The sequence below is a fragment of the Cibotium barometz genome, chromosome 27 (assembly GCF_041138505.1).
Source record: "Cibotium barometz isolate CiBa-2024 chromosome 27, ASM4113850v1, whole genome shotgun sequence".
In the NCBI taxonomy this organism is placed as follows: domain Eukaryota; kingdom Viridiplantae; phylum Streptophyta; class Polypodiopsida; order Cyatheales; family Cibotiaceae; genus Cibotium; species Cibotium barometz.
The window spans coordinates 26,283,363-26,307,412 of NC_141072.1; the positions used below are offsets into that span (position 1 = coordinate 26,283,363).

A 24,050-nucleotide genomic window follows, 5' to 3' on the forward strand; every position below is an offset into this window, starting at 1 on the left:
CTCTAGGTCTAATCCAAGTCGCATGTGGATGCTTTTCATGTTCCCTCTGAAGAGCAGTAATCCTACATCTAATAGCTCTCTCCTTGTCCAGAGTCTCCTTCTTAGACAAGGCAATGCTATGATAATGATAGCTGGTCCTCTCAAGAGCTAGCGCAATATTATGACGAGGATCAGGACCGTCTCACAAGATCTCCATATCTCTCTTATCTCAAGGGAAATGTCAGCATCTAGATAAAGAGAGTCAGGGATACGGATACGGGAGAGGCCAAGCGAGCCCCAGGCTCCCTGAGACACAAAACGACGGGGCAATGATCGGATTTGGTGGTGCCAGGCATAATAGCAATGGTGCCTCCTGTGTCCAAGGACCAATCATCCACATAGAACCTGTCCAGACGTGCAAAGATGCTCTCATCCTCGTTCCTGCGGTTGTGCCAAGAGAAAGATAAGGAATTTGGCCTTCTCTGGAAGTCATCCTCAGTCCAGCAATCCCTGCCAAAAAAGGAAAGAGTGAACCTCTCCCATGAGGCTTGCTCCAAAGGGTGTAAACCCCCTTCGCGTCCACCCTTCTTGTCAAAAGGTTGCTCAACCATATTAAAATCTCCTCCCACTATCCAATGATCAACTTGGGGAATGACATTTGTAATGGTGTCCCAAAAGGCCACCCTTTCACCTCTCACGTTAGGTGCATAGATATTCAAGATTCCCAATTTCTGACCCTCATGCATGATCAAGATCCACTACGCTCTAGCAGGGATGATAACACCGTGCCCAATAACATGAGGTATAATAGATGCTGCCACTGAAATACAAACACCCCCTCTAGTCCCAACTGCCGAGGACCAGAAGGTGTGGCCAGCATCTTACCAGTTTTTCCACACTAAGATCTATCCAATTTGTGTTCCTACAACAAAAGCACATCCATAGACCCTCCTGTAACAGCAGGGTGAAGCTAGTCCTTCAGAAGGCGCTTCCTACCCCACGGGTGGGAAGCCCTCCAAGGCCCTGAACATTCCATGAGACGATTCTCATGGAAGACAAGAGGGTTTGACCCCCGATCGAAGAAGACGATGGGCAGCCTCAGGACGCCTCTCATAATGATGGAGGACGGGAAAATCCACGGGGCAAAGTCCACTGACATGCCCTTGTCCGAGGCCCTGCACCGTGCCTGCATATGTACGAGAAACCTGTTTGCCCTATGGGGTATCAAGGGCAATGGCATCATGCTGAAAATCCTGCAGTACATGATCCTCACTGTGCTGAACATCCTGCATATCGCCCCCTCCAAGTAGAGAGGACTCCACAAAGTCATCTTGATCTGAGATATCATCTCTCTGCAAAGATGCATCAGGTGACACACCCCTTTGACCAGAAACATCATCGATCTGTACATGATCCAAGGAAGCCTTCCCATCAATCGCACCAGGGGAGCGGGCGTGAGAGACAACTCGCCACACCTGGTGGACAGAAGGACGGGAAGGAACCAAGGGAGGTGGGGCCTGAGAGGCACACTTACGAGGCCTCCTATGACCTCCAGCCCGAGGACAACCTCGAGCAAAGTGACCCTGTTGGTGACAAACCCGGCACTGATCGGGTTTACCTGCAATCTCCATACGTTGCTTCAAAGGGCCACAAGGGCCCGGAAGCAAAACATAGTCCTCAAAGAGCTCAATGTCACGGGCAAGAACCATGACCCTGGGGACAGCATCCGCTGAGGCAGTGACCACCTGGGATGTCGGCAAGGCGTGAAGGGGGGGCACTTGAAGAACAAGCCCAAAGGCAGACCCGATGGCCTCTAACATAGGCCAATATGCGCGAGGAAGACCTGGGAATCTGAGAGTAATCGGGAAACGGTTCCGGTCTTCCTCAACAGGGTTAAAATAGCTGGAGTAGGGAAGAAAGAATATCTTCCTCGGGCCCAATGGCAAAGGGCTGCCCTTCAAAACCTCTGAGGCTGCGTCCTCAGGATCAAAATCCACTTGGAAGAAACCTCTTCCAAGCAACCTGACATCTCGAAAGTGTAGAGCGAGGTTGGAGGGCAGAGCTGCCAGGACCCAATCCCGAGCCTAGAGACGGGATGGGTGAGATCCAAAGATTCTGGCAACAAGGGTCGTTTTGGAGTCTTTCTCTATTTCGGCGTGGAGGACCCGCGAGCTCGGCTTCGGAAAATACAATGGTTCGCGCGGCCGAGGGAGAATGATTAGCCATGATGATAATCGAGGAAAAAGGCCGACTTGAAACCGGATGAGGAGCAATCCAAACCAAGGGGAAGAGGAAGGCGTTGAGGTGGAGGAAAGGAAAGGAGGGGGGAGGAAAAGGGAAAAGCAAAAAGGAAAGGGAAGCAAGGGGAAAAGGCTAGACACAAAGGTGAAGAGGGGCGGGGGAAGGGCAGCACAACAGGGCTGCGCAGAGGGAAGAGAAGGCCGGGCAGGGGTAGGAGCAAACAGAGGGGAAGGAAAGGCGAAGGAGGGGAGGCGGAGGAGGATGGGGGGCGAAACAGGAAGAGAAGCGGATGGGCACAGCGAAGGAGGAAGGAGGGGGCAGCGAAGGAGGAAGGAAGCGATGGCAGAGGAACAAAGGCGGAGGCGAAAGGGAGCGATTTAGGTAGCGAAGGAGGAAAGAGACGAAGGAGGAAGGAGGGGCGCAGCGATGGAGGAAGGAAGCGAAGGCAGAGGAATAGAGGCGGAGGAAGGATCAGAGGCAGAGGGGAGCGAATCAGGGTTCAGGGAGCTCGCGGCGGTGATCAGCACTCGTAGCCAAGATCAAATCCAAGCCACACAAGTTTTGGCTTGAGGCCATCTTATCCGCAGCTCATGTACTAAACAGATGCCCCACGAAAGCCTTGAAGACCATCACACCGTTTGTGGCTTGGTATAAGCGGAAGCCCAAAGTTGATTACTTTTGTGTGTTTGGTAGTTTGGCATATGCACATGTACCCCAAGAGAAAAGGACCAAGCTGGACGATAAGGTTGTGAGAATTGCATTTTCGTGGGATACAATCATAAGAGTAAGAGTTATAGACTTTATGATCTCTCTACTCACAAGATTATCATAAGTAGAGATGTCATATTTGCTCAGCCTCATGCCTCTTTACATAGCAAGATTTTGGTGACCCAGATGACTTGTTTCGTCATCATGTGGCATTCCCACATTATGAAATCATTATGTGTGGGAGAGGCTTCATGTAGGTGATATTAGCCTTATCTATTGTCCATCACAGGACAACCTGGCAGATTTCTTCACCAAGGCACTTCCTCGCGAGAAGTTCGAAGCTTTTCGCAAAGCTTCAGACTTGATTCCTTTCGGGTTGATCTACTATGTACATATACATTTCCACTACAGGGCGGATTTGTAGGAGATATGCACATTTGTAGTCGAATGGTATGTAGGAGTTGGGAGGTATTAGTGCAAGGCACACTAGGACAATGTCTAATGCTTCACAATTTTGGCTCAAATTACTTTGTCGGTAAAGAATAAAACCCAAGTGTTAAACTAAGTAATTATGATCACTTAAAGTAATCCCCACAAGAAAGTTAATGACCCATATCTTCTTTCATATCTTGTGTCCCATACAAATGAAAGTTTGATCCAAGGTAAAGACCGAAACCCATTTTAACACCTTCTTTATAATACTAAGGTTTCTTTGGATTCCACAATTTTCTAGAAGCTCTATTAATTTTTCTTTGAATGGGTAGTTTCTCTCTCCTAGAGGTGCTTGGTGGAGTAGGCGTAGAGGTTACTTCTTGTGAAGATTTGGAGGGTTGGTTGACTGAAGATTATGAGTTTTCACTCTCAAAAGGTAGAATGTTAATGATTTCAACCACACTCTTGCTACTAGTGGACATAGTTATAAGTCATGAAGTAAGAAAGAGTTATGTGCTAGGTTGTTGTAGTTTACTGGTTAGAAGGTGAGTTCGGAATCAGCATCACAGGTTAGAGCATCACAACCGAACTGTTCGGGAATGAACATCACAGTCACAATCAGCTTGACTGTTGGTGTTGTGCTCTCTACACCATAGTCACAAGAAACGTTTCGAGGTTTTTCGGGTTTTGTTTCGAAAGGTTTCGTCCCTCGGCTAAGAAACCGTGAGGTTTCGAAAAATCAATAATTTCATAAAGTATAAATACTTAAAGAACCTATAGTAGCCATCTAAAAACTATAATGATGAAAAAATGGTGTCTTCTCACCCATCTCGAGGAGCCATCCTGATTTTGGTGATGCATTATGGCAATTTTGCTTGCTTAGATGCCACAAGTGGTTCAATCAAGGACTCTTAAGAAATTAAAGAAGAGAAGATAGAAATTGGAAAAGATTTAAGACATTGAAGGATGGTGTATGAAGAAAAAGGGGAAAGAAGAGAGGAGAAGAGAAAAGGAGTAGAAGAGCAAGGGAGAAGAACAGAGAAAGGAAGAAGAAAAGGAGAGAAGAAGAGAATGAAGGAAGGAGGATTAGAGGTGAAAGAAGTAGTAGAAGATGGAAAAGGGAAGGAGGGAGGCAAGAGAAGAAGAGGTACGGAAGGTTTTGTTTCGAAAGGTTTCGTCCCTCGGCTAAGAAACCGCGAGGTTTCGAAAAATCAATAATTTCATAAAGTATAAATACTTAAAGAACCTATAGTAGCCATCTAAAAACTATAATGATGAAAAAATGGTGTCTTCTCACCCATCTCGGGGAGCCATCCTGATTTTGGTGGCAATTTTGCTTGCTTAGATGCCACAAGTGGTTCAATCAAGGACTCTTAAGAAATTAAAGAAGAGAAGATAGAAATTGGAAAAGATTTAAGACATTGAAGGATGGTGTATGAAGAAAAAGGGGAAAGAAGAGAGGAGAAGAGAAAAGGAGTAGAAGAGCAAGGGAGAAGAACAGAGAAAGGAAGAAGAAAAGGAGAGAAGAAGAGAATGAAGGAAGGAGGATTAGAGGTGAAAGAAGTAGTAGAAGATGGAAAAGGGAAGGAGGGAGGCAAGAGAAGAAGAGGTAAGGAAGGTGATGGGAGGAGATGGAAGAAAAATAAAAATAAAAAATAGAGGGGGGGAGAGGGACGAAACCTGAAATTTAGGCGAGATTGCCGTACTAGAGAGGTTTCGAGGTTTTTAAAAACCGTTTCGAAGTTTCAAGGTTTCAAGGTTTCGAAAGCTAGAAACAGGTTTTTTTTGTTACTATGCTCTACACCCACCTCGTTACACCTATCCATGTCTCTTCATAAGCTTAGCCAAGCTTAAGCTAAGCAACTGTTGCCAACCAGTAACCAGCCAGGATCAGGCAGTGCCTATCAGTGAGAGCAGCAACAAAAATGATGACACATTTGCACACACTTCGAAAAGGGGATAGTATCCTTGAATCATCAGACAAAAAATCACATCACGAAAGGTACAGAAAAATCAATTTACGGTTTTTTCATTTTTTATGCAAATCTTACTTAATCAGAAGATTAAACCCTAATTTATCAACATTTTTCAAAATTGAGGGTGCATTACAAGCATTAGAGTGTTGCTATAGCTGATATCATCATATAGTGGTATATAGGAAGACTCTCCTGATGGTGCAAACCTGGAGTGGGCTAGGGGAAAGTAGTATACCACCACATATAGCTCGCGGAGCCCCCCTCTGCATATTCTCGGACCCACATGTACCTCGCATCTGCATCTCTATGTACCACATGTATTTTGTCACGAAGCTCCTCCTTGTAAAGTATTGCCACTCCTCTAGATCCTCTGGTACCTCCCACTGTGCGTGGCTGAGGGCGGAAAACTGATTCCCATCTATAACCTCGTACGTCAGGAAGCCTTTTGTTTGTGCACCGTATACATAACAATATCACACTGTCTGAAAGTATCCTCAAAGTATCCTGCATCTGTTCTAAGGGCTCCGTTGCAATTCCACACCGTAAATCGCAAGGTCTCATAGGCCGCACACCGTCAAGCGGCCTCCTCTCTGTAATGATGACTCGGCCATCTCTGTATACCGCACATTTCCCCTCTTTCCTTGCCTCAAGCACACGCGGCATGTGTTCCTTCCGGTGTGCTATCTGTGCCGGTGTAAGGTCCTCATCCAAATAAATCTTTTCCCCCTTAAGGGCCATCCTTTTGGAGAGGAAGGCCTTCTTCTTCTCCAAGTCACCAAACCTGATGATCAATATCTTCGCCCTGGTTTCATCTCTGCCTACTCGCCATGCTCCGGTAATGGGTACATCAGTGGCTCCAATTTTTGTTGCAAGAGCTTTTGCATCCTCTTGGGGATTTCCCTTATCTTCCCACCCAACTACACGTACATGTAAGGCACGTGCCCGTCTCTCGGTTTCCTCTTCCAATGTAGCATTCATCACCTCTACTTTATTGATTGGTGTATCCTTCTGTTTTTTTACTACTTCAATCCATGGGTTGACTTCCTCAATTTGTTTCTTTGTGGCACTGGCAATTTCAGCCCATGAATGCATTTCCTTCTCACCTGCAGCCACTTTTGCCTTACATGATTCCAAAGTGTTTTGCATTTTTGTGATGTCTTTTTTCGCAGTCAGCCATACATGTCTTCAAAGTGCCTTCGTACGATGCAACTGTTGTGCCAATCTCTTGGAGCATGTCATCCTTCCATTTCTGCATCTCTTTTTTCATTTCCATGTGCATCAAGGCTTGGTCTAATTCCATCTCAACCCGTACTTGGGCTTGCATTTCTCCCTTCAATTGGACATATATCTCTTCCTTCAGCGTTTCGTATATCACTTTCCTTTGGGCATGCATTTGCTCGGTCCATTCCTTTTCAAGCTCCTGTCGCATGGTGTTCATCTCGTCGGGCCATCTTCGTAATCCTTCGTGAGCCAGGGGACATGATTCCTTCCCTCAGTCTTCTACGGTAGGCATTTGGTGCCTTCGTGAGGGTGTGAAAGGTTGTCTCACCATCCTGTTTCCCCTCCAAGGGTTGAGACATGTTTTCCCCTACTAGTTGCTGCCTTGGGGGGTGGGAAAACGAGCAAGGGTGGGTGGGACAAGGGAAGGCGACCTGTGCACAGGGCACTGAGGCAGCCTACAGCGGCGGGCACAATAGAGCAACGAGGTGGCCTGCGCATAGGGCAGCGAGGCAGCCTACAGAGGTGTGCACAGAGGCGGGCAGAGGCGTGTAGGTGGGTGGAGCAAAGAGGCAGGAAGGCGACTGCGCACAGGGCACCGAGGCAGCCTATAGCGGCATGCAGAGCAGAGCAGCGAGGTGGCCTGCGCACAGGGTAGCGAGGCAGCCTACAGAGGTGCACATAGAGGCGGGCAGAGGCGTGCAGGCGGGCAGAGCAGAGAGGCGGGCAGAGCAGAGCACCAAGGTGGCCTGCGCATAGAGCAGAGGCGCATAGGTCATCTCAGCAGGCGCACTTCTCAGCGAGCACACAGGTCATCTCAACAGGTGAGCGCGGGGAGAGAGAGAGAGAGAGAGAGAGAGAGAGAGAGAGAGAGAGAGAGAGAGAGAACACAATAGAGAGGGAGAGTGAAAGTACACGAGTCAATGATGTGACACTAGCTTGATTAATTTTCAATGAAGGACATGTACCTTTTATAAGCCTTGCTTCCGACAAAGCCCCCTCAAGGGCTATATCTCCTGTTATTGCAAGGATAAATCAAGACCCGTAGTTCTGTTTCACATGCCTGCAGTGATGCACCTTGGGTAGAGCTAGCAACCACGAAGAAGGACCAACCAGATCACACACAATCCACATGGCCTACATCATAAGGTGACCAGAGGTGCTTAGAACCATGATAAACACTTGATCTAGAACACAAAACACAACTTGGTCTAACATACAAAACACAAACACATATCTTGACATAGAAAAGACACAGAACTTTGACACACATAGGGAAACACACATTTGTGCTCTCTGGCAGCACATTTATTATCATCCCCCCTTGATACCAACTTGGCCTACTCATTTGGTGGCTCAGAGGTTGAACCATTACATAAAGCAGATTTTTCATCTCATCCCCTGGGAAAAATTAGGGTTCTCCAAAAGTTAGGGCATTTTGGGAGATTTTAATGCACGTACAGGCACAAAACAGACAGAGCTATATGATACTCAAGAGGCTATGTACCAGGAGATCACGGTAGAGGATGTAGGGTTGCAGAGATCAGCACAAGATGAGGGGGAGATTACAGATTATGGCTAGCATTTTCTCACTCGGGAGTGCACATGGGTTATACAATGGCTTATCGAGATGGCAAGGATCAGATGCTCTCACACACTGGAACTCTAAAGGGGGAGCGAGCACAGTGGACTACTTGATGGGATCTCCTTCATTGATACCTGATGTGCGGGGCTTCACGATTTCCAGTAGGCCCATTGGCATAGCAGTCGATCATGCATACCTAAGTTTCACACTAGTAGGTAGATCCCTGAGAGATGGGCCAACCACTCATCTACCTAGGTACCCGAGATATCAGTTTACACGTGAGATAGTTGGGATTTACCGAGATGAAGTATCTGATGGCTTGTTCGCTTTAGACCCGCTCTGGACGAGATCACGAGAGGATTGGCAGGTGTACTACATGCATCCGCCTCATATGCATTTCCCTGCACTATGATCCCTTCTACCCACCCCCGCAGCACTGCCCCACAGAACAGTTGGTATGATGATGAGTGTCGTGAGACACGAGCACAGCTACAGCATGAGATTTCCATTGGGTCTCCCACACATAGACAGGCCAGGATGATCTTTCGACGCCTTGTGCGGAGGAAGAAACGAGCCTATCTGGCTAAGCTAGAGGAGGAGATCTACCAACTCTTGCTGGGGAAGGACAACAAGAGGGCATGGAAGATGTTTCAAGAGAGAGACAGCCTGGAACTCCGATTACTGCACTTGAGGCATGGCATACTTATGCTAGAGAGCTATATGATGCACCAGGACAGCCCCCCACCCCCCCTCTATTGGGAGCTAGACCAGCAAGCAGCACCTTTTTTACTATGCGGATGGTGCTAGATGCGATAGACAGGTTACAGAATGGAAAGGCACAGGATCATGATGGGCTAGTTGGAGAGCACTTCTCATATGTACGAGACACTTTGGCTCCGCTCATCGTACATGTGTTTAATCGTGCCATTTGTGAGGGTTTCCTGACAAGCTGGACAAAGCATATCATTGTACCACTCTTTAAGAGTGGGGACTCCATGGTACCAGGTAACTACAGGACGATCATGATTGGTCATTACTTGGCCAAACTATATGGCTCTATATTGGAGTCGGAGCTGAGCCAATGGGCACAGAGGCATGGTCATCGAACACATGGACAGGCTAGCTTCAGGAGAGGGATTTACTACCTTGGATCACATACTGACACTTCGGCTCCTACCGGGAAGCATCTTCCCGCAGTTTTGTGTGCTGCCCACTGTGAGGTGATGCTCCTGGATCATGAGAGCATCAACAGTTTTCCCCATGAGGGCCTTGTGGAGCTCTGTCTTGACGATTGGCTTGCATCTTTTGCAAAAGGCGCCTCCGACCCTGCAAATGTTCCATGAGACAAACTTTATGGCTGAAAGGCAAGTGTCGTGCTATGGTAGAAAGGCTAGTGTCGTGCTTTATTATCTTTGAAGAAAATGAATGTATGACTGACTTGGGACTGTAGATAAGCCAAACACAAGACCTTTGAAAGCCCAAGAGTCGGGCTAAACTATACCCGGCTGTAGAAACACCAATGATGACCGATCTCAATGCTAATGCACTCTTCCAATGGAATGTAGGAAGGCTACAAACTGAGGCTAAGAGAAGGGCTGCTTTGGGACTGTTCTAGGCTGAGTTTATGCACTATGAATGAATGTATATGCTGCGTTTTACCTTCACTGAAGTGGATGTAGCAAAACGATGATGTGAATGAGTGCTGAATTCTGTAACCGCAAGATTCTGAAGCACCTTCCTTGGCTGAATGCTGGAGATGATGTGTTTTGTTGATGAGTGCCTATGTGCTCCAAGCAATGATGCTCCCAGGGCTGAGGGATTGAATCGCTTAGCTGAAATGATGATGATGAGATGAATGATGCAAAGCAATGCTATTTATATGCTCTATGTGTTGATCAACTAGCTGTGAAACTGGCCAACTGTAGCATAATATACTACATAACTTGCATATGATGAAAATAATGGTAATAATGTTGCAATAATGTGGAAGAAATGCTATAAAATATGATAAATATACTGGATAATATTCCAAGGCTTCTGCAATGGCCTATGTGGTCTATGTGCATATGGGATGAATGATATGCAATATGCAACCATAATCTGATGCAAACCGTAAGGCTTCTACTGACTCTATATACATGAATGATTCTCTCCAAGTGGGTTAAGGGACTTGAGTGACTGACTGACTCGCTAAGGCTGAGGAATGACCTATGTAGCTCGTGCCTGACATATCCTGGACTGAGGATTACAATGAGGTCACGGCATAGGACAATATCAAATCCTAAAGGGTTCTACTATACAATGGAGCACTGATGAGATGAGCCATCTTGTCACCATGCACTACAGTGCAAAGTGCATGTGACACTTGTGGACATCTTGGTCACATCAAGGTGGAGTTAATCACCAGAAGGATTAATTAATTTTACTGGCATTCGCCCAATTTTCACTAATTTCTACAGTCCGCCTCTTTGCGCCATTCTTTGTTTGTACGCCGAATTGGACCAACCCCTTTTGTGAGCACTTTGTGCATGCGTTAAGGAGCCTACAACTCGAAGCTCATCACTTTTGATCAATCACACGTGCCACAGCAAGCAAAAGCGCAGTCACCGGATTGCAACCTCCTAGTGCAGTTTTTGGAAGAAATTGAGGTATCATCTCCTAATAGCCTACTCCTCTCATCAAGGCCATCCAATGTGTGTGAAAAGCCCCATCAAGAAGTGCTCCTACAAGTGCAATTGAAGACTCCAAGCTCATAGCTTGTTAATCATAGTTTTTTGGATACTAATCTTATCATTAAGATATAATTGGAATTAATTGAAGGTAGAATTGAAAAATTGGAACTAAACTTTGCATCAAGAAGTGGTCACTTGCACTCAAATCTTCTTTGTATTGAGATTAGACACTAATCTTGAGTAGTACTCAAGTGTTAAGTCCTTCTCAAACCCTAAAAATGATTACTTCATTCATTCTTGATAAGTTCAAAGAGGAGTCCTTCCACACATTGCAAGTTAAAGTCAAATTCATTTTAATGAAGGATGGGATGTGAGGCATTGTAAATGGAAGAAAAAAATGTGTGGAGGGTGAAGGGAATGAAAAGAACAAATGATTAAGTCGGAATGAAAAGGGATTAGCTATCATTGCATTAGGATTGGGAGATGGATTTATCCATCACATTGCATCACAAGATACATCTAAGGGTGCTTGGGATGAGATAGAGAAATTGTTTGAAGCAAAGCAAAAGAATTCAAAAATAAGCTAGAAAATACAATTCTTTGGCTTGGACATTAAGAACAGTGAATCACTTTCAATACACCTTAACAAAATGAAGAGTATAACTTAACAATTGGCTGGCATTGGGGCACCAGTAGAAGAAGAGGATGCCATAGCCATATTGTTAAAACGCATGACACTTAAGGAGTATAGGCCTTTATTGGCTACCTTGAAGAACCTCCCAGATCCAACCATTGCAAGAGTTGATGCAACACTCGTAGAAGAAGAGAAGCAGATTCGAGAGAATAGTTCAAGCTACATCAAGTGAGGAGAAAGCACTCTTCTCAAGAGGACCAGGACCGAGGACTAGAGGAGGACTAAGGACAAAGATAACCTGTCATCATTGTGGCGAAATTGGTCACATAGAAAAGGATTACTGGCATAAAAAGAGAGCTGAAGAAGCTAATGTAATGTCAAAGAAGGAAGATAGTGATGATGAGGCCTCACAGGATGGAGGCAACACCAATCATCTCTTCTAGATGACATGAAAAGCATGGCTCCTAACCCCTGGTTGTAATCCCACTCTCTCGATGTGTAAAGTGTCAAGACAAAGCCAACATTGTAGCTTATAGAGCAATGTAGACGGAACCATAGAAGTATGGAGTGTAGGTAAGGTCAATACATGTTAGGTGTTAGACCCTCATCATATTGAGAGGAGATGTTGAGAAATGCAATGTGTGAGGGTGTAACATGAGTAGAGCAAGGGGAGAAGCATGTACATTAGAAAAGGATAAACTAAGGATACATTGGCGAAGGTTGATTTGTATGGTCATTTGTAAAAGGTAAAGTCAAAGATCAAAAAGGTAGCACATCGAAAGTGCAAGGGAGCACATATAGTGTGAGCATTTATGGACACATGGTTGGCATAAGGGTGCACACATCTTGTGAGATGAGAGATCCATGAGAGCTATAAAAGGATGTCCTTGGATCAACTCTAATGCAATGAGATTATGTGGGTTTGTGATTAATCACTTGTCATTATCTTGTTATTAGCTCAATCACATTTTGTATTATCTTAATCAATATGCTTAATCATGTTTCTCATATGCTTTGATCCACCTTGAGCTTAATCAAGCTTGATTTCTCAACAGGATTGCCAGTGTCCTGCTGATATTGGAGTGCCCTCAACCTCTAGCATCTAAATCCTATAGCCTAGCCGTACAGTATATGCGAAAAAGGGAGTGCTAGGCATCTCCTCATTGTCCTCTAGATCGTTCCAGGTCCACTCTTCTTGGTCCCATTGGAGATGCGTGAGGGAGTCGATGTGCCACTCATGTGCATGAAAACCAATCACCCTCACCCTTTGCTAGGTGCATCCCTAGAGATCCTCCAAGGGGGTCTCCGCTCTCTCCGGTCTACCATGAGGTCCAATAGAGAAGGTGAGTAAGGCGGAGCTCTCATCTGCACCATGAACTGCCAAGGAAATATCATGCCTAGTGAACACTTCCACCCATTGCGGGGGAGGAGGGTCTGGTATCAGGGCTGACCACTCTGGAGGGTTAGCGGAGTCGATGTCGAGGCTGTGTCTGTCCTTGCCCCGATCCTAGTAAGGCTCCTCTCCTGGGCCTTTGGAGGCAGCTGTTTGAATGTGAGCCTAGCCATCACTTAAGCCCTGTTGGCAACCGCTTGTGGGCCTGGGCAGCAGTTGGCCAGCCCAGACACACAGTCAGCCAAGCCAGACTGTGGTTGGCCAGGCTATACAGCCAGTCAGCCAGCAACCGACTAGAAGACAGGCATTAAATGCCATTATGCACCGAGTCGTGGGATTTTCCTACATGCCAACAGCTTCATGAGGCAGCCAACAAGCATGCTGGAGCATATAAAAAGGTATGCCATGTTCAGTCCCATAAATCAGCAGGTAAAAACCAGAGATTATCAAGAAAAGTCAAGCATGTATGCCTAGGCTCCTGCATGTGTATACCTTCAGCCACTCTTGTGCTTTCAGCACACCAACCCTCAGCCTCGGGCCAGTGTATTCTCTTGAAGATAGCTTCACAGTCACCTACAGCTTATGCATAGTTCTACCTAGCGTTTGGTCGCTTTGCCCTTGTGTTTGGTGGTCAGTCAGTCAGTTTGTCCACTCAGTCTTGTGGACACAATTCAGCTTGTATACAATTCTCTAGAAGAACAAATAAAGCAAATACTCCTGCTTGCAACAAGGGGGCCCCTTCTGTGGGTAATTCAGGACCCCATCTGGTGTCGTCTCTACTACATCTCTTTCAGATTTATGTATGTTGTTTTAAAGGATTACTAAAGGCTCACTAAACTCAGGTTTAAAAAAAGGCTTCGTTGTTTCACATGGTCCTAGCTCGGCACATGCTACAGACGCAAAGGGGGCTTGGGCATCATAGACCTCTCCATTCAGAGCCGTGCCCTTTTGGGAAAGTTGATTGTTCGAGGTCTTCTTCCGGGTGGTGAGCCTTGGCTAGGATCTCTCCCTGCACCCCGATCCTGGAAGGCCCTTGGCCTCAAAGCACGAGATGGATTTTCATAGAGATGCGGGGCACGTGGCTTTAGCCCAACATTCAAGGACAGATTTGCTGTGAGTTTCTTGCGTGCTTGGGATCATCTCAGGCCGGCCCTTCAGCAGTTAGCTCTAGTAGCCTTCGAGGAGCGTCTCTGACAACCTTTGATTAGGAACCCCATGGTCTGTCTGCCTAGCGGTCACATGCTCGGGGCTCGCCCGCACGTATCATGGGGAGCTTTGAACATGGGCCCCGCTAGGTAACTTATGCAATGCAACTAAATCCTTCTACTGCATACTACTATTATGGCTGACCTACCTACATGATGAACACTTGCTGATTTCTCCACAGTGGGTTAAGAGGACTGACCTAACACTGATCTCTATGGCTGGGAGACTGACCTACGTAGCTCGTGCCTGACATGTCCCAGACTGGAGCTTGCAAAGGGGTCACGGCATACAACAAAACATCCTAAAAAGGTACTACTTCTGTAGATGATTCTTGCACTATTGATGAGCCAGTTTGTCATCGTGTACCACAGTGCATGGGCGCACATGACAACGTCACAGTTGAATGATCACTCTCCAAGCCACCTTGGCCTGGGCAGGCCTCCCGTCGCTACCAGCCCATAGAAAGTTGCAGATCAAATTCTGAACTTGACCAATATAGGCCGGGAGAGAGACCAGCAGGAGGTGATGTACCACGTGGTGGCAAGGATAACCTGGTTCGCCACCACAACCCGGCCAGCTAAAGAAAGCCTAGCAGAACTCTAGTATAGTAGCTTCTTCTGAATACTCAAAAGAAGAGGGGCTAGCTACTGCTCAAGGGGGATATCAATGCCAACTTGGCATCCTAGATAACGAATTGGAATGCCCCTCGGGACTCACTAAAAAGCCTCAATTGGGTGCCAAGTCGGGGTGGGCAATGAGCCAACCCAAAAACCACAACTTTTGCAAGTTGATCTGCGCTCTGGAAGCGCGACAAAAGATCTCAATCGCCTCAACAAATCTCTAGAGGTTCCCCTCATCCCCCGCTAGGTATGTTGTCGTGTCATCGATGAACTCTGAATCAAGCAGCTGCTCCTACACGCGGATGGGAAGACGCAGTCCCTAGAGCCCAGTCTCCTGGGCCCCTTAGACCACGTCTCCAGCATGGCTCCCGTAACTATTATCTCGTTGAAGGCAGCTCTTACCTCCCTGGGTCCTCTAGGGAGAGAATAACCGGTGCATGATCGGAGAAAGAAGTGCCTTCCAAAATACCAATCATGCCACCATGACCACAAGCCCACTCATCTACATAGAACAGATCTAATGTGGAGACTATAGCCATGCCAGCTCTGAGTCTGTCCTCTGCCAACTCTAGCATGTCCCTCTGAAAGATGGTGATCGTGAATGAAGAGAATGTCAATGGGTCCACCAAGTGTTGCTCTATGGAGCTCCTCTCTAAGGACACCACGCTCTAAAAGCATTGTGGGCCCCCCAAACCGTGGATGGTTCTTGGAGACAATCCGCGAAACTATTTGCACTACCCTCTAGTCAAAGAATCTTGGGCATGGTTTTTCAATGGAGAGTAATCACTATCGGTCTTGGGGCGAAGCTATGCCAAATGGGCACGAGTCTTGGCCTCTATGTGGAGCCACTCTGTTCGAATCCTAGAGTATGCATACTCTGGACTCTACCTGTCACGATGCAGGTATCTATTGGAGGGAGGAAGGGGTACTGCGACTAAAACATCAAGAAATACAAAAAGCAGCACCTCTAGTATGGAGGACACCATCTCCCCTATCTGATTTTTAAGGCCACAGCCACTCAACTCCATCCAAGCCAAGTGCCGAAGATGGGTGAGCACATCATCAGTGATGTGCAAGAGGGCCAGAGCCACCCAACGCCAAAAGCCAAGGGCCCGCCGAACGTTCTGGAGGGTCAGAGAGTCGCTCGGAAAACTGAAAGCTTGGAGAGGGGTCTCGACAAGGTAACGGGGACAAGCTCTAACGAGTTGTCCCATCTGTCGGGGTCTCGACAAGGTAACGGGGACAAGCTCTAACGAGTTGTCCCATCTCTCGGCAAATGAAACATTGGCCTGGGAGGCCAGAGTACTCAACTCTCTGCAAAATAGGATCCTCCCGAAGGCTATGAAGCGATATGGCATGAGGTACCGACTCCAAAGAGGTGATGCACATACGAAGGGATGGAATCCCGGTCATCCGAGCAAGAATCGAAGCAATAGTGGAATCCCCCCCCCCCCCCCCCCCCATGGCACCACCAATCACCGAGAGGAGAGGAAGGTATTCCTTCCTGAGACCAGGTAAGCAGAATGTCACGGGAAAGCCTAAGACGCCAGGCAAAGGGTCGGATGCAAGGTCGAAGCTGTGCTGCCACCTCGCAAAGCCTGGGCGATGGGGCTCAACTACATGACTCTGTCTAAAGTTGTAGGAAAATCGAACTCACCCTGATAGTAGCCACACCTCAAGGGATGAATATCAAGGATCTTTCCAGGTGCGCCCAAAAGGCTTGCCTGTACCTGGTCCTTGAGCCTGGTCCCTGAGCTATCTGCGCGTAGGGGGCTACTCACAATCTTACATACTAGGGTGGAAGCTTCCAAAGATGTGATTGTTGAAGCAAGGAGCTATAGGTCTGCTTCTGAAAAAGATAAGCAAGGGAGGGCGGCCTTGGTCGGGGATGACGGAGTAGCTGCCATGGAGTCCTCCCGGAGGTTCAAAGACCAGAAGAGGCCAAAACTTACCAAGAAGGAAAACTACCCAAAAGCTGAAAAGCTGCCTTGAAGTAGCACTAAAGGGGGGGCAGCACACGAGCAGCAGGAAGGTAAGGGGAGGCTCAAACAAAGGAAAAGGAGCAGAGTAGGAGAGGCCTGCGAGAGGAACGAAGAGGCAAGGGAGCAGAGGAGCAGGGGCAGAAAGCAGGAAAAAAACACCAAAACAGGGGCAGCGCATAGGCAAGGAGGAGAGAGGAGGCGACGTTGGGCAGAGGGGGGGAGAGGTGCAGCGCAAAGAAGGAAGGGTGCAGGTACAGGGAGTCGTGGGTTCTTAGCCCAGGAAGTACCCCAAAATTTGAGTAGGATCTTCACAGCACAAAACTTTAAAACTCAAATTGCACAATAACAGAGGAAAGAAATGTGTGCAACGACTCTCTCTCTCTCATGTGTGTTATCACATCTCTCTCCCTCTATCTCTTTCTCTTCCACCCATCCATGTCTATGCACCCAAGGGCCCCGGGGCCAGAATGACCAAATGCAGTACAACCTTGGATGAGGTGTTGGTAGTGGGAGATGCTACAGATCAAATTACTTTTCAGCAAACTATGTACCAAGAAACCAAAGGTGACAAAACTGAGCTCACTGCTCAATGGAGTTTGCACTGACAGCAAGCAAACTATGTACCAAGAAACCAAAGGTGACAAAACTGAGCTCACTGCTCAATGGGGTTTGCACTGGTGCTGTCAGTCTGTGTGGGAACAACTTTGTTTCAAGGTAACTGAGAATCCATAGACCTTTCTAATAGGTTCCCCCCACCCCCTATTTTCTTTGAAAGGTACCAAAATCTGCTTTTGGAAATTGTGGGGTGTCAATTTTAAGTTTTGTATGATTATCTCAAAAAGCTGGTGTTAATGCTGAAGATCACTGAATCAAAAGGCCATCACTTTGCAGGGAGGATTTCGAAATCTATCAGAAAGACATTGAACAGGCCAGGTACAGAAACGATAAGGTCAAGCTTGCAAGCATCCATAAGAAAGTCAGGAAGGTGTACCACCTTTGTCGCAAGGTATCAGTATTGATATTGTGGTAGCTCTCATGCCGGAGACACCGGAACCAGTAACTTTGTGTTTTTCTTGGACTTCAGGAATGCATTATTTAGTTATCATTTATATGTATATTTTGAGAATGTGGCAGTAAGAAGTTGCTATACTCAGTGTTTGTAGCAGATTCTTGCTTTAGTCTAGTATGCTGACACAAAGTTTATTGTGATTTGGTGCAGAGGTATAAGCGTATGAGGCATACATTTAAGGTTCTACACAAGGAACTGCATGTAATTAAGCCCCCCTCCCTCCCCTCAACCACACGTGCCTGCATCCGTCCATGTCTGTAAGCCCTACGCGTGCACCCACACACTCACTTTTCTCCCCAAAGCTCTATCATTTTCTTGTTAATGCCACACCTACACACACCCACATCCATGCGCCCACCCACCCAACGCGCACACACATTTCAGGAATAGAATGCCCCACCCCACCCCACACGCACACGCACTTTTACCTCTTCCCTCTCCCCCTCTTTCCTTTTCTTCTCTTTTCTGTGACACAGCACTACCATGATCTTGTTACTGGTCACACACGTATGCACGTGCACTCTCCAATTACCATTTTTTTGCTCTCTGCATATTTTTAGCTATCATATGCTACACTGTAGAGATCAACTGCTTTTTCTTAATTGGTGTGTGCAAAGAACATGATTTGGTTTGATGCGTGACTTATGATGTCTGTTTTCTCCAAACAAGGCCATCAAGCAACACTGTAAAGATTATGCACAACAGTCTGGATGTTGAATAATGAAGATTTTAATGCAGCATGATCCAAAGAGCCTATGTGCATATGAAGGGCAAGTGCTGGGTGATCTTTTCTAATAATTTATTATGGGATTTACAGGTGAGCCAAATGTGAAAATACATTTGGCCAGTTGAGTGTAAAGTGTTCCCACATTCTTTTCCACCCTAATTGTATTTCTACATGAAAATTTAGAAGTTAGAATAGGATAACTTACAATGGCACATATTTGTAACTCTCTTTTTCTTCAAAAAGAGTTGCTGTTAAGCTCCTCGGTCTCTTTCTTGTACAGAGGCAATTTTAACACAAGCATATCATTTCTTCAACATGCGTTCAGAAAAAGCTGTACCTCAATTTTTAATGTGGAAGTAGGGTGGCATAATTGCTTTTAGTGGACCCTAAATCACTTATTGGAGCTCATTAAGGCTACCCATGTTCAGCAAGCCCCCATCCATTGTCAAATTATCACCAATGATGGGCAAGGCACTACAGTAAATCAAGTAGAAGTTGATTTTATTTTTATTTTTTTTTCCCGTAATAGAAGATATATTACCAAAAATATTTTTTATCAACAAGTGAATCAACTTCTACCATTTGTCAAGTAATTTTTAGTAGAAGTTGATTTTAATGGTTGGTATAGTTTTTAATATTCTCTACTTTTGAAGGTGTCTCTATAACTTGTAGGTTTTTCTGACATTCAATTGTAAGAGGCAAGCATGACAATGGCACATTGAACGCCATTATGACGAGATAATGCAAGAAAAAATGTGTAGATGTGTGGAGGTAGGAATCTTCACCATTCTCTAGAGTGTTGATGCACTAAATTTCTCTCTTCAATAGTAACTTGCAAATTGATAAATAAGTCTATAAGTAACATTCTCATTTGGAATTGGTTCCCATATCATACATGGATAGAAAACTTCATGGAGAGAGGTAGATGGCCTTCTCATTATTTAGTGCAATACGTGATAGTTCAATTGTTGATGTCTAGTACATCTTTGGGAGAACCTAACTTGTACAAGATGTTTCCTGATAGACGATCGCATGTGATTTAAAGGTAGTGTTATGAAGATTCTATAATTTGGTTATAAAGACGATTCTAGAATTTGGTTTAAAAGTAGGATTGGAATAGATGCCTGGATATTAAATGAAAGCTGAATTATTGTATAGTTGAGAAGATCCTAGAATTTGCTTGAAGAGTAGATGCATGGATATTAAAAGAAAGCTGAATGATTGTGTAGATATGAAGAAGATTCTAGAATTTGCTTGAAGAGTAGATGCATGGATATTAAAAGAAAGCTGAATGATTGTGTAGATATGAAGAAGATTCTAGAATTCGGTTATGAAGAAAATTCTAGAATTCGGTTGAAAAGTAGTATTGGAATAGATGCACGGATATCAAAAGAATAGATGCATGGATATCAAAAGAAAACTGAATTATTGTATATCAGCATTATAAACTGGGCCCACCTATCAAGAAAACTGTGTGTGGTCTGTACACGTGGGATGCCCGACCTTAAATGAAGAAAAAGAGACTATCAGTGAAAGAAAGATGGACAAGCTACAATGCTTTTGCCCATTCGCCCATCAAAATGGTATCGTTGCGTAAATGCCTTTATTATATGTGCTAAAGAAAGATGCACAAGCAATGCTTGCCCATTCGCCCATCAAAACGGTCCACCTTCTTCCCAACACCACACAAAAAAGAAATAAAAAACTCATTGATGTCAGTGACCTTGGGCAACTTAGTTACTTCTCTTCCCCTTGAACTAATTAGTTTTACACGATAAAAGAACTTCACGTGTACAAGTGGAAGCTGCTGTTCTTGTCATCTTGTATATAATGGGACCTTTGTCAATACCTATCTTTAACAATATCAATGGCATTGTCACATAACTCTTGACATTTTAATGATCGCTATCAATCAACTGAGCCAACAGCGGAAAGTTACACCAGTTCTCCATGCTAAAATACAATGCCCTACAATTAAACATCTCTGGTAGCTTAACGTACATATGCACACACATGCTGTAAAGATGGATTTGCTAAAAATATAAGCTGCCACACAAATCAAGGATTGGATGACAAAGCAGCCTTGGTGGAGCTGAATTCCTCATGTCAACATCGTTGGGATACGTTGAGAACACTGTTGGAATCCATCGGTTGGCAAACAGGATGCAAACATGGGAATGTCGTTGACTTGGCATGTCAGAGCAGTGTTGGGACCCCAAAAACGGGGTCTCAAAGGGATACATACCACCCAATGGTTACTTACAGCAGATCAAAAAAAAACTCCAAACCTTGCCCAATCTCCCATATTGAGATGCCGGTTCTCCATTTGTTTGCCAGTTCTAACCTCAAAGCCAAAGATTTCAGTGATGGGTAGTACACTAAATGCTTCTTTCCATCCAGGTACTCAAAATAATGCTCCTTGGCTTTCTCATCCCACGACAGTTTGGGTTTATGCTTTTTCAAAAGTGAAACATATTCGTGGCCGATGATCGATCCCCCACCTGAAAAAAGTGGACATAGTATGAACTCATACGCAGAAACTTCAAAAAATACGCTGCCATGCACTCATAATTAATCAATAGAGGGCTTTACACATGTTGCCCAAACAAAACAAAAGGAGGGGGGGAGGGGGGGGGTGTGGGGGCGGGCAGGGGGGTTTGGGTTGGTGTCTCACCCAACCATCCCTCATGGATGGGGTATCTCCCCAATCCAATCATCCAACCCCTGCCACCAGTCAGGAAAAGAGGGGAGGTGTGAAAAGTCAAGTAATTTACACGTTTCTGGATGACTTACCTTTCGGAAGTATGAAGTCATTCCCATAGAAACTAAGACCCATGAGAACCTTCGACGCAAAATCATTTTCATCCGGATCACCTACACGAGTTGCATCCTGATGATTGCTTCCAAGCAGCAAATGCAAGCAGGCCTGTAACCACGGAAACGGTGCACTTGGACCTGGGCGATATGGATTTGAATAGTCATATGTCATCAGAGAAAACCCATCCACGAAATTGCCTAGCATTGCCATGTCGGCAGCCGTAAAGTGTCTGGCATCTTCCTTATTTGAAGGAGGTGGTATCACAAAGATGAGCTGCATGTTACGATTAGGTCGTGGTAGTTTCATACTGTGGAGAGTAAAGCCCAGTTCGCGCACAAAAAGTAGAGCCTGTACACAAATCCGATTATGAATGCGAATGCATACACACATTACACATACACACACACACGCACAATATATGCATACATGTACTGATGCATGCATGGATGCGCGCGCGCACACTCTCTCACCTTTTTTTTAGTGAAACCACTCTCATTAGAAAAATCCATGTACATTCATAGTTTGTCCCAGAGTGGAGCAGCTACTAAAGTTCAGAAACAGTGGGAAAACACTTCTAGTTGCTGAAAAGAAATCCTGTCCCAGAGTGGGGCAGCTACTAAACTTCAGAAACAGTGGGAAAACACTTCTAGTTGCTAAAAGGAAATCCCTCCGATTTCATGAGAATCTCGGGGGGGATTGTAAAAGGGCTCTCAGGAAGTAAGCGAAGAGCCAGAGAGAGACAGCTGATTTTGAGCATGGTCAATAGTCCACAATGCCCAGAATCTAGTCCAATCAAGGAAGTCTATATAATCATGATTGTACATCTATAGCATGCTAGACAGTGACTGCATAGTGAGCTGCATATAACTAGGATTAGCTTTTCATTTCAGTTTTTCTTTCCATGATACTCAGGACATGGACTTGTTGTACACAGATTTGTCTCATAGGCCAATCTGGCCTTCCTTAGACGTTAATATATCTTTTCTTTTCTTTCTTTTTCTTTCTCAAAAGATTCAAGTTTATGTGCAAGAGAGGAGAGAGACGAACAATGAATCTATTATCATTTGAATTGCACAATTACATTGCTATTGACGAAGTAGTTGAAGATTCACGTGAACATACATGTCCTTTAGTATCACATACCACTCGTGTACATTTGTACCCCTTTAAATCATAAATGCTTCACACCCACTACATCATGTAACACCTTAGTCTTTTAACCCTTCACACTTTAAAATCTTTCTCAAAGGCCTAGCAAAGTTGAACATTACACATTTAAACACTTACTTTTCACAGCACATTCCTTTCTAATCTGGACTAGATATGGGCTTTATGGACAATTTGGCATGCAAGAAATCAGCTGGTTTTTCATTCCGTGAGGATTGAACGCTATCCCTACTTTTGTCAATCCTTGCGTCAGTCTTTGTTTGATTCCATCCACCTGGATCAAATAGACGATGCTTTGTTTTTTCAGTGCTTTTAGCTTCTATGATTGAAGTTTGCCTCTTCTTTGAGGACTTCTTTCTTTGTACAGTGAAGCAATAGAACATAGCCTTTTACAAAAAAAAAAGGTATGTGCGTGCGTGCGTGGTCATGCATTTATGCGTGCACATGGCGTGATGTATGCATGTGCATGGTACACAATTTTTGTACATGCATGAACACTTGTATGTCTGTCTGTGTATGCATGCATGTGTGTGCGTGTGTGTGTGTGTGTGTGTGAGAAAGGTGCTTGCGAGCTGTCTGTTGCCCTCCGCTGCTTCTGCACCTGCCCTCTTTGCTGCTTCTGCAACGCTGGCTACCCTCCGCCCTTTGCAGCCTCTGTAGGGCTCCTGCTGTAACGGGAGGCGGACGCGTGTATTGGAATCGTATAAATGTGAACAAGATTCTGAGCACTTAACACTTGAGTATTACAACCACAAAGCTGAAAATGACAGTACACCACATAAAGGGGCCGATGATAGGCTGACCCCCCCCCCTTTAGGTTATATTACCAAAAGAGTCTGCAAAGTACAAGATTACGGGTGCCTGGGGATTCACCACCAGCCTGCACAGCTGATTCTTCCAAATACATCATGAATGAATACATCCGCCCTACACACAGGTACATCCGCCCTACACACAGGTACATCCGCCCTGCACAAGAGTACCACAATCCTCACAAGTACTCCGCCCTGCACAGGATGTAAATGGATCTTTAGGCCCTGTTTCCACGCGAGAAATTGATCCAGAAACCTGTGTTCTCCGCGAGCAAGTGTCCCCAATGCTTGCCCTAAGCACCTGTTACACCAAGAATCCTTGAGACACATCCATGCTCACATATTCCATTGCTGTCCGGCCTGTTTTGTGCAATAACCAGTCCAAAACAGCAACTTTCTATCGCGAGAAATCCACTTGTAAAGGGTCCTACAACCCTGTGGAGGTCCCTAGAGCTGTCCTGTACTGTCCAAGTTGACTTTGGACACCTGTAACCAGCCCAAAACTTGCAATAACCAGAAATTGCAGGTCTGAAATTTACCAACCAGCCCTTTAGAAGAGTGTGGGGATCATTATCCAAGCTTGTGTGAGTCCGGGAAGCAAGCAACCAGCCCTGTAGCAACTCCCAAAACTCCAACCAGCTCTCCAATGTGTTGAGTAATGAATAAAACAGCCCAAAAGGCCTCTTGAAGGAGGCGCCTTTCTCCAGTGCCACCTAAGGGGCTTGGTGGGTACACATACAGGCTGACAAGTGTCCCCATAAGGTGTCCAGGTAGGTGTCCAGCCCATAGTGCTCCATTTGTCCTGTTTGTA

The 24,050-nt window shown here is 45.5% G+C and overlaps 2 protein-coding genes across 4 annotated transcripts in view; one reads left to right on the plus strand and one right to left on the minus strand.

The window, feature by feature from the left end:
- The window catches only part of LOC147623226 (uncharacterized), a 125,387-nt gene extending 106,462 nt beyond the window's left edge, over positions 1–18,925 (plus strand). Inside the window, exons 1-5 of one of the 3 annotated variants that reach the window (XM_086821304.1) lie at positions 16,413–17,210; positions 17,284–17,360; positions 17,538–17,652; positions 17,866–17,916; positions 18,385–18,918. In XM_086821304.1, coding sequence (XP_086677430.1) covers positions 17,160–17,210; positions 17,284–17,360; positions 17,538–17,652; positions 17,866–17,916; positions 18,385–18,432 — 342 coding nt within the window. In that variant the 5' untranslated portion in view covers positions 16,413–17,159 and the 3' untranslated portion in view covers positions 18,433–18,918. Of the gene's footprint in view, positions 1–16,412; positions 17,361–17,537; positions 17,653–17,865 lie in introns of those variants that run through there. The other 2 variants (XM_086821302.1, XR_015269347.1) reach the window with 2 other exon arrangements.
- Positions 18,926–20,610: 1,685 nt separating this feature from the next.
- The window catches only part of LOC147623227 (Glycosyl hydrolase superfamily protein), a 56,258-nt gene continuing 52,818 nt past the window's right edge, over positions 20,611–24,050 (minus strand). The window contains exons 7-8 of the mRNA XM_086821305.1: positions 21,236–21,608; positions 20,611–20,943 (exon numbers count right to left, since the gene is read on the minus strand). Of these exons, the coding sequence (XP_086677431.1) occupies positions 20,702–20,943; positions 21,236–21,608 (615 nt within the window). The 3' untranslated portion in view covers positions 20,611–20,701. The remainder of the gene's footprint in view (positions 20,944–21,235; positions 21,609–24,050) is intronic.